Source organism: Bactrocera dorsalis, chromosome 2 (assembly GCF_023373825.1).
Source record: "Bactrocera dorsalis isolate Fly_Bdor chromosome 2, ASM2337382v1, whole genome shotgun sequence".
Taxonomy (NCBI): domain Eukaryota; kingdom Metazoa; phylum Arthropoda; class Insecta; order Diptera; family Tephritidae; genus Bactrocera; species Bactrocera dorsalis.
In genome coordinates this window covers 7,777,641-7,795,272 of record NC_064304.1, presented here as the reverse complement: position 1 = coordinate 7,795,272, position 17,632 = coordinate 7,777,641, and the positions used below count along the sequence as shown (strand labels likewise).

The 17,632-nt window shown below is 37.1% G+C and overlaps 1 protein-coding gene across 1 annotated transcript; it reads left to right on the top strand.

The window, feature by feature from the left end:
* Positions 1–349: 349 nt before the first annotated feature.
* LOC105222085 (uncharacterized) lies at positions 350–10,972 on the top strand. The gene is made up of 3 exons (XM_011199269.4): positions 350–460; positions 8,363–8,447; positions 8,553–10,972. Exons 2-3 carry the CDS (start codon positions 8,412–8,414, stop codon positions 10,560–10,562), a joined length of 2,046 nt encoding a protein of 681 aa, XP_011197571.2. The 5' UTR covers positions 350–460; positions 8,363–8,411; the 3' UTR covers positions 10,563–10,972.
* Positions 10,973–17,632: the final 6,660 nt, after the last annotated feature.

Here is a 17,632-nt window from a genome sequence, read left to right as displayed (position 1 = left end):
CACAAAACATAGCCGCCGGCAAAACTGCAGCATCGAAGCACAAACAACAAAATTATACAATATAAAATTGTAGTAGATTTTATGGAATCGAGATTTTGGTTGAAAAGTGAATTGAAGTTGTATGTAAGTACACTTGGATGTAAAATGAAGTTGAAAAATATTTGAAAACACCGACACACTCACAATATTATACAAGTTGTTAGTATGAAGTGGTCGTCGCTCAATTGCCATACATACTTACGGCACCAAAGTGGCACTGAGAAGTGTATCAAAGCGTAGCTTGAGAAAATGCAAACACTATTTTTCGGTATAAAAATGCAAGATGCGCTCGTTGAAAGTCGCAGTTTACATTCAACTATCGGAATCGGCTACAACTAGTGGTGATAAGCAAACGAGGCGGAAAGTTCTTCATATTTGGTCAAAAATATAAATATAAGCATTAACGGAAACGGAATTGCTGGTTAGTGCCAAAAAACAAAATTTTATACAGGAAAATATACAAAGAAGGATATTCGAAAAATCGAAAAAGGATAATGCTAAAACTCATACGGTGAAAGCAAGTGAAATTAAGGTTGATAAATAACGTCTCCAAAAACAATGGAAAAAATTTATTAGTTCAGCGTTGTGGTTGCAAAGAAAAAACTATCCAATGTTTGTTTAAAAAAAGCTAAAAAATAATTTACAATATAAACAATTTAAATATTTAAATTTTTAATTTAATATGTTACATAAGCCATTACGTGTGAAACTCGAACGACTGCGGTGTCTTCGTTATTAATATCCTCCGATTTCTTTTGATAAAAAAAACTATACTTTGGAAGTTTTATTATAGTGCTTGTATGATATTGTATAATATATCGTCATCTAAAAAGCAGAAAAACGTATCAGCAAACAAATCGAAGTAGACTTTTTTTTACTTACGATTCACTACATATTATTATATATATGTAGCATAAAGTTTTCAGCTTCCGCTGTCAGATATAACCAATATATAACCAATACATAACCAATATTTAACCATTTTATAACCGAATCTCAAATTTTGTTTCAATATGAGTGGTTTCTAAAGGGTGATTTTTTAAGAGCTTGATAACTTTAAAAAAAAAAAAAACGCATAAAATTTGCAAAATCTCATCGGTTCTTTATTTGAAACGTTAGATTGGTTCATGACATTTACTTTTTGAAGATAATTTCATTTAAATGTTGACCGCGGCTGCGTCTTAGGTGGTCCATTCGGAAAGTCCAATTTTGGGCAACTTTTTCGAGCATTTCGGCCGGAATAGCCCGAATTTCTTCGGAAATGTTGTCTTCCAAAGCTGGAATAGTTGCTGGCTTATTTCTGTAGACTTTAGACTTGACGTAGCCCCACAAAAAATAGTCTAAAGGCGTTAAATCGCATGATCTTGGTGGCCAACTTACGGGTCCATTTCTTGAGATGAATTGTTGTCCGAAGTTTTCCCTCAAAATGGCCATAGAATCGCGAGCTGTGTGGCATGTAGCGCCATCTTGTTGAAACCACATGTCAACCAAGTTCAGTTCTTCCATTTTTGGCAACAAAAAGTTTGTTAGCATCGAACGATAGCGATCGCCATTCACCGTAACGTTGCGTCCAACAGCATCTTTGAAAAAATACGGTCCAATGATTCCACCAGCGTACAAACCACACCAAACAGTGCATTTTTCGGGATGCATGGGCAGTTCTTGAACGGCTTCTGGTTGCTCTTCACCCCAAATGCGGCAATTTTGCTTATTTACGTAGCCATTCAACCAGAAATGAGCCTCATCGCTGAACAAAACACGCGCGCGAAACACATTTCGAACCGAACACTGATTTTGGTAATAAAATTCAATGATTTGCAAGCGTTGCTCGTTAGTAAGTCTATTCATGATGAAATGTCAAAGCATACTGAGCATCTTTCTCTTTGACACCATGTCTGAAATCCCACGTGATCTGTCAAATACTAATGCATGAAAATCCTAACCTCAAAAAAATCACCCGTTATTATAATGTTTTTCCTTCGCCTGAAAACTTAAGAAAAGTGGTGGTTTAGGTGACGATATATGTATACAATTTAATTCAAATCAAATGATTTTAAAACACACTTATTAAAAAATATATACATAAATAAGTTTTGATTTTCAAGTGCAAGTTTTCGTTTTACAAATGATGTCTTCACTGTTCAAACCAAAATAAGTTGTGCTGTTTTTTTATTTTTTGGAACTCGAAAGTCAATTCATAAAACCATAGTAACCAATAACCAAGGCAGGTTCATTAGCCAACAGCAACGAAATATCTTTTTGATTTTTTAAAACATTAAGGCATTTATTCTTACAGGTCCCATATAACGAGCAATTACATATGTATATTTACATACTTGTCTACACATTCGAGCCTTGTAAGATTAATTAAAAAAAAATATTAAGAAAACAAAGGATATTTTCTTATTTAACGAGAATAAATTAGAAAAAATTAAAAAAGTTGGCCGAATTGTATCTACATAAATTGTGACAAAAAATTGGCTTCAAATTCGGTCACAATCGTGCTCTTTTTTGAAACAAATTCAGCTTTATGGGAACGATTCGAACAAGAACGCGTTTATTACCCAAAATATCCACCAAAATCATTCGAACGCACTCACGAGAGACGTCGAGCTCTCTTGCCATTTCTCTAACACTTGCATGATGATTCTCAGGCCCCATATCCTTTACTTTTTTAATATTTTCATCAGTTGAAGATGTCGAAGGTCGTCCAGAACGAGGCATGCCTTCCACGATCTATCGACCCTCTTTGAAGGTTTTGTACCACACTTAGGGTAGTGTTTTTGTAAAACTGAATCACCGTAAGCCTTTTGCAACATTCATAACGATTCCGCACACGTAATTTGGTTAGAAATACAACACTTGAAACAAATTCTTTGTTCGATACTTTTATCCATTGTAAAAATCGCAACGCACTACTGAGTTCTACCGACTTAAGCAGCTGCTGTAAACAAACTGGTTGACAGATCGCGCTTATATTTGCCACAATAATTAACGACAGCCCTACTAACTTAGAAATATTGCTTTGAAATACCTTTTTGCCTGGGAATTTAATTATAATTTTCGAGTCCTTTTTGTGCCTTAGTTTAGATGAAACATTTTTTGATAATTTTGTTACATTTGTTGAGTAAATAAAATCATAAAAAGAGTTTTCTGGTTCAGGCTTAGTTTTGCTCCTCACTATTTCCTTTCAATCTTTGGACATTTTCTCATTCATTTCGGTATCTTATAGCTTCCATAGTTTATACTTTAGGAATAAAAATTAATTTTACAGAATACATACATATACTTATATCGTCAGCTTGAGTACAAAACAACGTATCATTCACAAAATTCTGTTACTGTCTTTTTTATTGATTACGAATAAGTAATGTTATGCATACCTACTGATGAAATTTGATCCGAACTAACTCAAGAAACTACATTTTCGTGTATTTAATAAACCGTTTTCTTATCGTCTCCAAAGTTGACTCCCTAGCTAATACAACCAGGACAATGCTTGATACAATTTTCCATATACTTGTTATAAGCCTTGATTGGGTTGACCATCAGTGCCTTCAGCGGATTTTCGTTTATACGGTTTCGGCTTCATTGTGCCATTCGCTAGATTGTAGCACAGTTTCGATGTCGTATTCAATGTAATCACACATCCCGTTAACAATAACTATGTGTTTGATGGATATGGGGTCAACTGAGTTAGGAAGCATATCTCTTTCGACACCTACTCGACGTCGTTGTTGCAAAAGACTTTAGTCTGTAGGAGTCAAATCACCACAATTTGCTTAAGTGACAAAAATAGCTATAAGTAATGGAAAATTTTAAAACTCATAGTAGTAATCAGAATACCTTAAATACCTCTGTCCTCTTAGCAGATCAATCGCAAATTTATCCTTCTAATTTGTTGAGTAGTGTTATGGAATTTTCAAAATTTTGTACTTGTATTTTAAGAGGCAGTTAACATTCGTAACATCCTAAATAAGCTTTTAAAATTAAACATCTCTAAAAATGATATTTAAAGCCACAACACAAATAGCTGCTAATTTACAGCGAACTTTATGTATTCACACACATATATGTACATATGTACATATATGTTTTCCGACACTCATCCACACAAAAATTAACTTATTGGAAAGTTTGCTCATAAAAATTAAAACATTAATAAAGGGACTCGTAATGCAATGACAGCATAAAATTAACGCCAAGTTATGCAACCGAACGTGGTTGACTAACGGTTGTGTTGCATGCATCAGTTGTGAGCTGACAGCAATGACAGCGGCGAGAGCGCTAAATGAGTCTAAAGAATAACATTGAAAACTGAAAATACGGGAATTTCGTTTGAAAATGAAAACGACAATAACAAAAAAGCGAAACCCGAAAGCAAGCACATAAAAAACGAAAGTTATACACAACACAAAATGCACTTGCAACCGCAGTTGTTGACAACGAAAATTGAAAAAGAGACAGTCGCTGCAACATTTGATGCCAGCACAAGGAAGAAACACTAAAATTTTAACTGTTTTTTCCGACTCGTTTTTCTCTCTCATAACTCATTTTTATGTCACTGTTGTTTTCGGTTATTCAAGGCATGAAAAGGCAAACGCCAACAACACATGTGAGTTAGAAAATAAAAATTCGAAATTACATTGCCACACAATGAAGAAGTAAGCGCCGCAAAATTGCATTCAACGAACTTTGTCAGCCGCCAAACACACTAATGCTATTGCCTCCACCGCTCCGTTCATGTGACCTCCCGTTATTTGGCGTGCGATATGAGTATCTGTGCCACTTAAAGCCCTGCTTTGCATAATTTTTTTTTATTTTTTTTTCATAGTCAAAGTTTACGATGCCTCAGTGTGCATGTGGCAGATAATGTGGCTCAGCAGGCGGGTGTGAGGCTAATGGGGCGTTTGCGCGCTAACAGAATTTTTGAACTGATGGATTTGCCCACATTAACGACCAGCATTTGATGCAGCCGCCAGCGGCAAGACGCACTTAGCGGCATAAGTTGCCTGGAGAAACTGTGTATATCCGTTGTAATGTCACCACGAAGTTAAATGGCATGGAATTTCAATGCAAACTGCGGCGTGTGGGGGAAGGCGGAATTAATTTTTCAACTTTATGTACAGTTAGCATAACTGTGTGCGCATGTGCAGCACGGCTTTGAAAACTAATATTGCATTATGCATGTAAATGCCCTTAAAGCCGAATTCGTTCGGCAAATTGTAGTTGGCGCGTGGCTTAAGTCGCGCTTAGCGTACAATTTTCAGCAAAAGTAATAAATCAATATCGCGAGATTTACATCGTAATACTAGGATTCAATTATAGCGGTACTTCATCTTCAATATAAAGCGTTTGTATATATACATATTTATTTTTATACTCCGAACAAGGTATACTAAGTTTATAACACACAAAAGGGAATATAAATGAACTGAGTGACAGGCTGAGTCGATTTCACTATGTTCATTTATAGATACGTTTTCGCTATTTTCGCTCCAATTAGTTCTCCCCCCGATCTTTCGTAACGCCGATTCATCAGATTTTGACATCGCCCGTTCCTCTGCACCGTATAGCTCCATATAGCAGGTACGGGAGTGACTTATAGTGTTTGGAATTAGTTCGTCGATAGAGGACTTTACTACTACCTACTCAGTCCGAAGTAGCACCTGTTGGCAAGATGATGCTAATGCTGGTTCCAAGAAGTTAGATAGATAGATAGATGGGCGCTACTAAGGTGATGTGATTCCTGTCCACGTAGATGGAACCTAGGGCCTTAAGCCTGCTTCTGCAAATTGCTGGGCAATGCAGAATCAGGTGTACTGGGGTATCCTGTTCCCTGTCGCGAACCGGCAATTTGCGCAAGAGACTATGTCCGTGTTGGGCAAGTGCTTCCTGAGCTTGCAGTTTCCTGTGTCACAAGGGAGGTTGATTATTTTCTTAAACCTTGAGAAGTTATAAATTCTGGTTCTTTCGAAGTTTTGACTGCTAACAGTGACGTGGAAGCTAAGTCGCGAGTGCTGCGACTGTTTGTTTGATGACAGAAGATATTTCTTCTTGCCCTCGTTCACAACCAGACCCATACGCTTCGCTCCCTTATCCAGTCTGGAGAAAGCAGAACTAACAGCGTGGCTGTTGTGGTCAATGAAATCAATATCATCGGCGTACGCCAGCAGCTGTGCTTAGATCAGACTACTATGGGATATATCCACCTTATAAACGTAATATTTGACAAGACATTTTGTCAAAAGCTATTAAACAAATTTCGAACAATTTTTTTAGATCGGATTTTTTTAGCATATATCTACCCTACAAACTAAAAGATCAAAGTCAAGTTTCTGTTCGGAAAACTTTTTTATTTGTGAAGGGTATTCTAGCTACGTTGCAACCAAACTTGCCGTCTTTTCATGCTTTTTATACCTTGAACAGGGTATATTAGGTTTGCCACGAAGTTTGTAACACCCAGAAGGAAGCGTTGGAGACCCTATAAAGTATATATATAAATGATCAGTATGTTGAGCTGTCTGTATATACACACTGGTCCCTCAGCTTTTAAGATATCGTTTTGAAATTTTGCAAACGTCATTTTCTCCTCAAGAAGCTGCTCATTTGTCGGAACTGCCGTTATCGGACCACTATAACATATAGCTTCCATACAAACTGAACGATCGGAATCTAGTTCTTGTATGGAAAACATTCACATTTGACAAGGTATCTTCACAAAAGTTGGCGCAGGTTATTTTCTAAGACAACAATGTAATCCCCGAAGAAATTGTTCAGATTAGTTAACTATAGCATATAGCTGCCATACAAACTGAATGATCGGAATCAAATGTTTCATGAGAAACTTCCTCATTTGACGATAATTTGGCATGAGTAATCGTTCATAGAAATAATGTAATATCGGAAGAAATTGTTCAGATCGGCTCACTATAGCATAAAGCTGCCATACAAACCGAACGATCGGAACCAATAGCTTGTATGGAAATGGATTACTGCTTAAAGTAATAACATAATTTGCGAAAAAATTGTTCAGATCGGATTGCTATAGCATATAGCTTCCATACAAACTGAACATATAGTTATTAAAAGAAATGCATCTGTGAAGGGTATTTCAGCTGCGGTGCAACCAAACAAAACGTTTTTTCATGCTTTTTTTAGTTTCCATTCTTTTGCGATTTCGTAACGCCAAAGAATTCCATATTGATTTCAAATTGATTTTTCAAGCATCAACGTCACGATGAGGCCCCCAAATATGCAAAATGTATCTAAATATACAGATTCATTTGTACATGCATTCGGCGTCTACATACACATGCGTACATTAACAAATTTGCAATTGAAGTTTGTAATTGCATTCATTGCGCATGCGCTTGTGACTGAACACGCGCTCATTGTTTGCGAAATCGCATTTGGCGCCCGTGCGTATGACGGCCAACGCAGCATTCGCAGTGGACTCGAAACCGTTCATTTGCGTAATGCTGCCATTTGAAGTTTCTTTGTTTCGCTTGATTCTTCCTTCGTCTGTAATTTGCAATGTTTTCTTTGAACTTCGCCATAAAAGAAGTAGTGCAAATTTGTATTACTTCATGTCTTTATATACGCAAATATAGAGGTAAACATTTATATAAAAAATTACATGGGTTATATAAGGTGTTGCCACCTTAAAAAAATTATGTTGAGTGTAAATATAAAAAAAAAGTTTGATTAGAAATACGAAACGACTTTTTCGACTGCCTAATAGATGCTACTAACGGAGTATTTCTGATGATTACTGTTCGTTGAGGCAATGAATAATTTTTTATTATTTAGATAACCTAGAAATGGCTTCGTTCGATAGGAGTTTGCAAGGTATTATCGCGTGTTTTATTTGTACTTTATATTTATTTCCAAAATACTTCAAAAAATCTTTGATTTCTATAAATGTGTGAAATAAATCCGTACCGCTAAATTTACTACATATCTACATATATACAAATAAATGAACATATAAGTTCGTATCTATATAAACTCCTAATTCACATACGCAACAAGTCATGCACGAAGCAGTAGTTGGTTACAGTTACAGTCTTCGTTGTTTAACATAAAATTCGACATGGTTTTATAGATAATAGAAAACGCACTCCAAATAAGCGCTAAACATAATCTCCAATGCAAATGGGCACATTATATACACTTAATACATAACTATAGTATTATAGTAGTGAGAGCTTACTGGACAACAATATCACTTATGTAATATAAAAATTATAAATTCTTTTAAACCATTTCATATTTCAAATCCTTTCAGAATGTGAATTAACCCTTTCTATTTTATTTGCAGATTATATAAAGTAAAAGTTTCAGCATTTCCCTTATTAGCCGTTGCCAATATGAAGCTTTTTCATTCCACAGCAAAAGCTGCAACGGTACGTTTATCACTGTACATTACATAGATACATATGTTTACTAAAATACTTATAAATTAACGCTTTCCAAGGATAAACAATAAATTCCCTTCTTTCTATTTTCAGCTGATATGCGTTGCACTCTCTTTTGTCAACGCAGAGCCTCCAGTGAGCTCTTATTTGCCGCCAGCGTCGGGACCGGCTACGTCATACAGCGCCCCACCGCAAAGTAGTTATGCCCCAAGTGCGCCCACCGGTGGCCCATATGCCAGTGCACAAGGTCCACCAAGTTCAAGCTATGGCGCACCCCCGGGACCAGCACCACCACCACCCCAGCGCCCATCTACCTCATACGGTCCGCCTAGCAAACCCGCCCCAAGCTATAGCGCACCACCGTCGCCTAGCTATGGCGCTCCACCCAGTCCACCAAGCTCTAGTTATGGAGCTCCACAGAAACCTCGACGTCCCGCTAAAGTGCCAGCTTCAACTTACTCTGCCCCACAGTCACCTGTAGCCTTTTATGGACCTCCAAAACCTTCTCCACCCGCACAACCATCACCACCAGCTTCAAGCTATGGAGCTCCTCCATCTCCACCATCATCCAGCTACGGTGCCCCTCCATCTGCACCTTCACCCAGTTATGGCGCACCTCCGTCACCCCCGGCAACCAGCTATGGAGCTCCTCCAGCTCCTCCAGCACCTCCAGCATCTAGTTATGGTCCTCCAAAGAGTGCACCTCCCTCACCTAGCTATGGCGCTCCTCCGTCACCACCCGCTTCCAGTTATGGTCCTCCTTCTCGGCCTGCTCCGCCATCTTCCAGTTACGGTGCGCCTCCTTCACCACCAGCATCTAGTTATGGTCCTCCATCGCGACCTTCACCACCAGCCACCAGTTATGGAGCACCCCCATCACCACCAGCATCTAGTTACGGTCCTCCTTCTCGGCCTGCTCCGCCATCTTCAAGTTATGGTGCGCCTCCTTCACCACCAGCATCTAGTTATGGTCCTCCATCCCGACCTTCACCACCCGCATCCAGTTATGGTCCTCCAAAGAGTTCACCGCCATCATCCAGCTATGGCGCTCCACCTGCACCTCCAGCTTCTAGTTATGGTCCTCCTTCTCGACCGGCTCCACCATCATCGAGCTACGGAGCACCCCCATCGCCACCAGCTTCCAGTTACGGTCCTCCTTCACGGCCTTCTCCACCATCATCAAGTTACGGCGCACCTCCATCACCACCAGCTTCTAGTTATGGACCTCCTTCACGGCCTTCTCCACCATCTTCTAGCTATGGTGCACCACCCTCACCACCAGCTTCTAGCTATGGGCCTCCTTCTCGGCCAGCTCCACCATCTTCCAGCTATGGAGCGCCTCCTTCACCACCAGCTTCTAGTTATGGTCCTCCTTCTCGCCCTTCTCCACCATCTTCCAGCTATGGCGCTCCACCTGCACCTCCAGCTTCTAGTTATGGTCCTCCTTCACGGCCGTCTCCACCATCTTCCAGCTATGGTGCTCCTCCAGCACCTCCGGCTTCAAGCTATGGCCCACCATCTCGGCCTTCACCGCCATCATCCAGTTACGGTGCACCACCATCCCCACCAGCATCTAGCTACGGACCACCAAAGAGCTCACCACCTTCATCCAGTTATGGCGCGCCACCATCAGTGCCTTCATCTAGTTATGGGGCACCATCAGCCCCTGCTCCACCATCTAACTCATATTTACCACCATCCCCTTCAAGTTCAAAACCTTTTGCTCCATCAAGACCTGCTCCACCCTCTACATCGTATGGTGTTCCAACCGGATATAGTGCACCAGCACCAGCGCCTGCTCCAGTCCCATCGTCTAGCTACGGTGCGCCTTCCAGCAGTTATGATGCCCCCGCTCCGGGTCCAGCTCCAGCCCCATCACAAAGCTACGGAGCACCTGCACCACCATCAGCACCCTCTTCTAGCTATGGTGCTCCAAGTGCAGGTGGTAATGGTGGTGGATTTGTTCCTTCTGGCCCTTCTTCTTCATACAACGCGCCACCAGAATCAAGTCTATCCGGCGGTAGCTACAGTGGCCCAATATCAGTGCCAGAGACCATACCACAAAGTTACTCTGCCGATGGTGGTTACAAGTATCGCAAATAGACCATTATCACCTTGCAAAGAGACCCTGTTAAGAGAGGCACATAAATTTTGGCGTAATCCAAATGTTTCTGTTGTCACTTTCTAAGTGATCGGCGCCATCTCTGCCTCGACTAAAATCACATTTGAAAATTATTTAGGTTTATATGGGTTCCTTCCAAAAACTCAGCGTTGCCATTTCTTCGCCTGTAATGAAGTTAAACATACATACATACATCTCTCATTTCTCATTACAAGCTCATGTAATTCGATGTTCGATTTGTTTGTAAACTATACTCTAAGTTTCATACATATGTATTCTTACATATGCATAAGTATTAATACTTTCCTTCATTTTCCATCTTTGCATTTTTTGTAGAATATTTGTGTATTACTTTCATAAAAAATGTCAAAAACATATCTTCATTTAAGTTTTGAATATTTTTAAAATAAATTGTTAAACAAAAATGTATATGTTCTATGACTTTTCACTTCACAAGGGCTCAAGGAACCATAGAAAGAAATATTTTTTGATATTGGTGCCAAAAGAATAACCAAAATTTCGAATTGGTTAGATTAAAGATACGGATAATAAATCGCTTATAGGAAGTAATAGTTAAATACGCATAGAATATATATCGATATAAAAGAATATTGTCACCTAAAAAAAATCGAAATTGAGTTTTTTATTGCTTACGATTCGCTACATCTTATTACATATGTATGTATGTATATGTAACGTAATATTTTCAGCTTCCGTGGTCATATGTAACCAATATATTGGGTAGTCGAAAAAGTGTCTTCGTATTTTATCAATAGATGTCGTTGCATTCGTATTTCTCTACTGCTACCAATCACATTGGTTCATACTGTATTGTGTTGGAAATGTGAAATTTCAAGTTTTATCAACCAAAAAAATTCGGGGAAGTTGAAAGTAAGTTAAAGTTGTTCAAAAGTGAGTGAAAATAATAAAGAAATTTGCTATATTTTGAAACTTTTTTAAAAAAGGGGAAGAATGCCACGCAAACCACCATTTTGTGAAGTTTACGAAGACGATCCTGTATCACTTCGTATATCACAACAATGGTTCGCTCGCTTCTGTTCTGGAAATTTCGATTTACACTGATGAGATAATGTCTTTAGCGGAAAAAGGGCAAAAAGTGGTCAACATAATGGTATATATTTGTTTATTCTTATAAATATAAAAAAAAAACAAGTTGAAGTTTGATTAGAAATGCGAAAAGACTTTTTCGACTACCAATATAATCAATTTATAACCAAAACTCAAATTTTGTTCAATATGAGTGGTTTCTATTCTATCGTTTTTCCTTCAGTATTTTGGCTTTTAGGTGACGCTATGTCGTTAATGTTGGAAAAATTAACCACTCAATCTTTTTGTTCAATATATTTTCATGATTCATTATTGCACACAACTATCCAGTTCGTTTATTGATACTCATAGAAAGTCTTAGATAGAAACTATATCAATATTTAGGAACAGTTTAAGTCTCAGATTTTGTTTTGTAATAAGTTTAACCTTAAAAAACTTACTTTTGATTTCGAAAAATTGAAAACCTTCGCGAAAATAGTCGAATAATTTTTTGTTACTATTTCCGATCAAGTCAACAAGATTGGTTTAAGTATATTTGAGCCAGGTTTCTGAAAGCCGGCACATTAAAAATTCCTTTTGTTGCAGTCTCCTTAAGTATCATTCATAATCGTAATTCACAGCTCTGGCAAACATCTGCCTGAGCATATCTTCCTATTCGAAATGCATGAACCGATGTTGTACCAAATGGAGAAGGCCCTGCAAGTTTTAACGCACCTCCGAAAGGCTGATGACTTTTTTTCACACTCATTACACCACAATTACCATATCACTTGCAACATATCTCCCTACAAATATTAAGTAATAAATATATTGTTTGTAAACAACCTAAACTGATTTGCCAAATCTGACGCGAAAATCAGTCTACAATTATGTATGTATTATATTTTTTTTACGCGCATGCATACCAAACATTGAAGCCTACGTAAATTCGTGCAAGTTGACAATTTTGAGACAATGGTTTGTATGCCGGTATCTTTAACGCAAAATTCCCATCACCAAAATCAGATGTCGGGAAGATACGCTAACGAAATCATGGCGCTGTACAAAGTTAATCACACGCAGGGCATGGGAATTTATGGCGGCTGCAAGTGTGGTTGTTTGTACGTCATGTCATTAGGTTACTAGGAAAATACTTTTATTGTAGCTTAAAAATACCCACAAGTACATGAATGCTTGTGTGCAGCATTATATACAATTGCAAGTAACCTCTCTTTCCATTTAGTTGGCTCTTATACTTGTAAATAATTAAGAAAAACTATTGCAAAATTTTTTATATATGTACATATGTATAGGTATATATAGTAATAACTTAAGTTTGCAACCAACACTTTCGTCATTCATCTTGCAACAAATTGTGCCATTTTCCATTATGAACATTAAAACCGTTATGTGGCTAAAATATAATATTTTACATCTTGGTATAAAATATTGTACTACGCAAATACCAACTCAGCCATGATCTTTCACTAAATAAAACCCATAGATAAGTAGCTACATATGTATATGACTTAGGAGCGCACAGTGTGAGATTTAGTCAATCTAGCATCTCAAAATTAATTTTTATATGAAGTTGTAGAGATATGAACTTGAAATTTGGCACGATCGTTAAGGAGATTATAAGCTTCAATATGGTGTTAGACAACTAGTTCCAACTAGTGTCAAAGGGGACTAGTTCCGAACTATCCTCAAAAACACTAGTTGGGGACAATTTTTTTTACACATTTATATTCAAAATTTCTTCTTTTTTTCTCTTCTAACTAAAACTTGTCGATATATTGATATAAGCACCCACATACAACCATTTCTATAAAATTCTTCAAGTTTCGAACTTTAGTTTTCGATGATTCTTTGCAAATGAGAAAAATAAAAAAAACTAAAACATTCAACGAAATTTCTTAAAAGAATGGAAAATATTCAAAATAAGATATTAATCAAAAACCAAAATAAAGAATTTATATACAAATTATACAAAAGTAAAAAGCGAAAAGTAGAAATAAAAAAAATAAGGAATTTGTATAAAAATAAAAATTCCAGAGAGCTGCAAGCAAAGTTTTTTATGCTAAATCATAATCATAATCAAATTCATCATTTAGTTGGGTGTCAGACAGAAGTGCAATGACCTCAGAAGGTAAAGTAGAACGCTTGGTTTTTGGGTGCAAACGTAAACTTGCAATCAAAGGGTCTGACGTGATAAGCAACCTTTGCAATAAATCTATGTTGGTGTCAACTCGGGACGTTTTTCTTGTGAACAGTTCGCGATACTATCTCGACTCTTTATTGCGTGCTTTTTGCGCTTCTTCAGAAAAGTTTCCTATGGGAAGAATGCATGAAGAAATGATAGCTCCTCCATGAAACAATATTTTGTGGAGAGTTACTGGCATATAGTATCAAGGATATAAACTCAAATAAAGCTCTCTTGTTTCTGACGTAAAATTTTGGAACGCATCTATATTAATAAAATAGCCGCTGTTTATGCAAATAAGTATTACTCGATACCGCTTGATTTATGCCTGTAATATCCGATGTTTTTTCTGCTTCTTTGAAAAATCTTCTGGCCGTATTGCCATCATTTGTGTTTCCTGTTTTCTGTTTCGGCATATCCACAAGAAGACCCATTTCGTCCATAAACCTGTCTTGTATTTTTTTCTTCCTTCTTGCAACGCTCTCCTTATTTTCATCGCCTGATACGTACCATTTTTCTATTTCCAATCGGTAAGAAATGTGCAACAAGCACTCCATAAACCTTATGTAGACATGTAGAGGTGAAAGACCAACAGCAAGCATATTTTCATCGATTTCGCGCTGTGATAAGGCATTCATCTCATTCATAGTTCCGCGTTGAGGTATTTGTTTGAAGCTGATGGTGCGTGATCAAGAGCAAAATCAACAGCAGAAATTTTTGAACTTAGCCAAATAGCATTGTCATGCATAAATCTTGCTTTATGACGGTGAGATTTGCTCCATCGCGATTGAAATTAGAAGCAAAGCTTTTTTATACGATCTTTAACTTTGGTATCGTCAACATCTGGTCCAAAAATTGATATAACGCGCTTTTCGACCGCTTCTGTTTTTTTGCTTTTCACCTTGCTCAACCAAATCCAAAATAGCTCCTCTCGTGATATTTCACTCATACTAAAAAAAGGCAAAAAATGGGCAGGATTTTATTTTTTAAATTTGTTTTGGGTACATTAACAAAGGTTCTGCTGGCATTCCCATCGCGGAACTCCGTGGGACTTGGAAGTTCTAGTCTATCAAATATTTGAAAACTTTGAAATTAGTCTTACCTTTCAGGTGGTTATAAAACAATTTTTTCAAAATACTTGAGTGCAAAAATAATTTTGTATAAAACAAAAACTTTAAGTTTAAGTGATAACCTTCAATACAAAAAATATTTTAGGCCAAAAAAAACACTCACAACTTCGACCTGATCACTCAAACTTTTGTGATCAATGCAAGCTTGCAAATCAATTGTAGCAAGCTATGCAATTGCACGTGTTTGATAGCTGTTATCACAGCAATAACATTTTTTTATTCTCTTTTGTGTTTGTTTGCGTAACAATTGAGGACTCTTCTCACGTAAAAAAAAATATGAGCGAGTTACGAAAACATTTTTTTTTTGAATTTCGAGATGCTAGATTGACTAAATCTCACACTGTGGAGCGGTTAGTTGGTTACAGCTTTATTTATTACTCTTTCATTTAGCTCTTAAGCAAACTGTATTACGCCCTTATGGTAATTGCTGGTAATGATAAATATGCCAGAGGCGGTCAAGTTCACATTACATACCCATTAATAAAATCGGAGACGCGTCGCCATTACGCATAACACAGCTTTTAGCTGCACATACATATATGTATGTATGTCTGTATACACATATCTATGATCTTTATAGCAATATAAATTTTAATTGTGATGTACACCAAAAAAATTTCCAAAGCAAAAAAATATTAAAGTTGTACTAGTATTCAAGAGAAAAATAATTCTATGTCAAATCTTTAATGTATAACTTGGAATATTCTATACGAGGTTAGGTATGAACAATCACCTATTTATGTTATGTAGAACTTTTTAAAAGTCGCTTAGTAATATAATAAAATAAAAAACGACTAATGTTTATATCCACAAAGACACTGTCAAGAAAGGATAAAATTTTTGATCTGCATATTGAAAAAAGCTGCATTATTACGAGCATAATTCGAAGAGAGGGTTATTAATACTATCGAGTAATTTATAGAATAAATCCAGGGACTAGCTTGATATATAAATTACACTTATTTGATCACTTTACCGTTTATCTAAGTGTTTGTTTGTCGACTATTCAGATGATCTAGATGACAAACCAAATTAACTAACTAACATACGCATCACATGTCACCCTCTCATATTATTCGGCATCAAACTAACAATAAGTACATTAGGAGCTGTGCGACTACTCGAATAGTTTTTCTGCTGCGAGTATTTGAATATATATATATATTTTTTTTTAGTAATTTCAATCCTGTTTAAAAAAACAATAGCTAAATTTCATGAAAACCAAATGAAAAGGAACTATGGCAGTATGACATTAAGTTAATAAAAAAAAAAACAGAAACAAACAAATAAAATAAATAATTAAACATTAATTGAATCGAAAGAGGAGGCCTAGCGAGTGGCATCTTCTCAATCTTCAACGTTGTAAACTAATGTACAGCAGTTGAATCGCAAATATGTATATTTTCGTGATGCTCCAAACGGAAGAGGTAACGTCTGCTAAATACTTCGATTGTTACCTTTACAGTAAACAACTTCAGATCCCGGTGAAGGACATCATTTCTCACATAGAAAGGGGCCTCCACAATGGTGCGCAGAGCTTTATTTTGAACAGTTTGAATTATTTTTAAATTTTAATTCGCGGCACTACCCCAGATTTGACTGCTATACGTCCAGACACGCATATGTTTATTGGTAACAACGGACCATATACTCGTAAAGCCACTTGAAGACAGTTTTTATGCTTGAGGGTATATACTATTTGCACAGACTTTTTAGTATTGATATCAATCTTCCATTTGGTGAGAAACGGTTCTAAAGCCTTCAGTTGCATCTGAAGTTAGGAGTGCAGTATCATCAGCGTAGATTGCCGTCATTGTGGAGTCAGAGTTGATCACTGGAGGATCTAACGTTAAAGAATGTAGAGCACAGGAGCGAGTAAATAAATAAAATTGTTTGAAATCCAAGCAGGCATTGATTTTTTCTTGTTTTAAATTTATCAAAAGCCGTTCATATACTGCAAAGTAGAAAAAATTTGTAGAAGTTGAACCCTTTTTATTCGAATACTCGACAAATAACGGTTAATCGGGTAGTCGAAAATAAGGGGTTAATCGCATAGTCGACGACATACGACTCTCCGGATACTGCAAATCGAATATTTTTATTAGAATAATGTCCCATCTGGTTAATCCGGTTAGTCGACTAGTCGAATACCAGGAGCCCTAATTTCAATCAACTGGCCCAAAACGTGAAATTATTTGCTCACCGAAGGGTTCTCTCAATAAATCCATTGATTGATGTAATTTGTGGGAATCTTGTTAAAACCAAAAGTCGTTGCGATCACGAGCTTTAATTTCAGGCCTCAAATAAAAACCAAAACGTTGTTTTTCTATATAAAATGGCAGCTCTTGAATCTCTTCAGGTTGCTTTTCGTCCCAAATGTGGCAATTTTGCTTCTTTACATACCCATTAAGCCAGAAATTGACCCCGTCGCTGAACAAAATTTGGCTCGAAAATGATGGATCTTCTGTTCAATGCGTGCTGAACATGGTCGCTTCTTTCCAATGTTGAAATGCCAAACAATACTGAACAAAAATAACATGACAGCTTGACACTACTCACATGTCATCTGTTAAAAAAGGCAATAAAGAACCTCTATCATCACCCGTTAAAATACATACTACTATTTACACATAATTCAATAGCATTGATGAGTGAGGTCAACATATTCTGC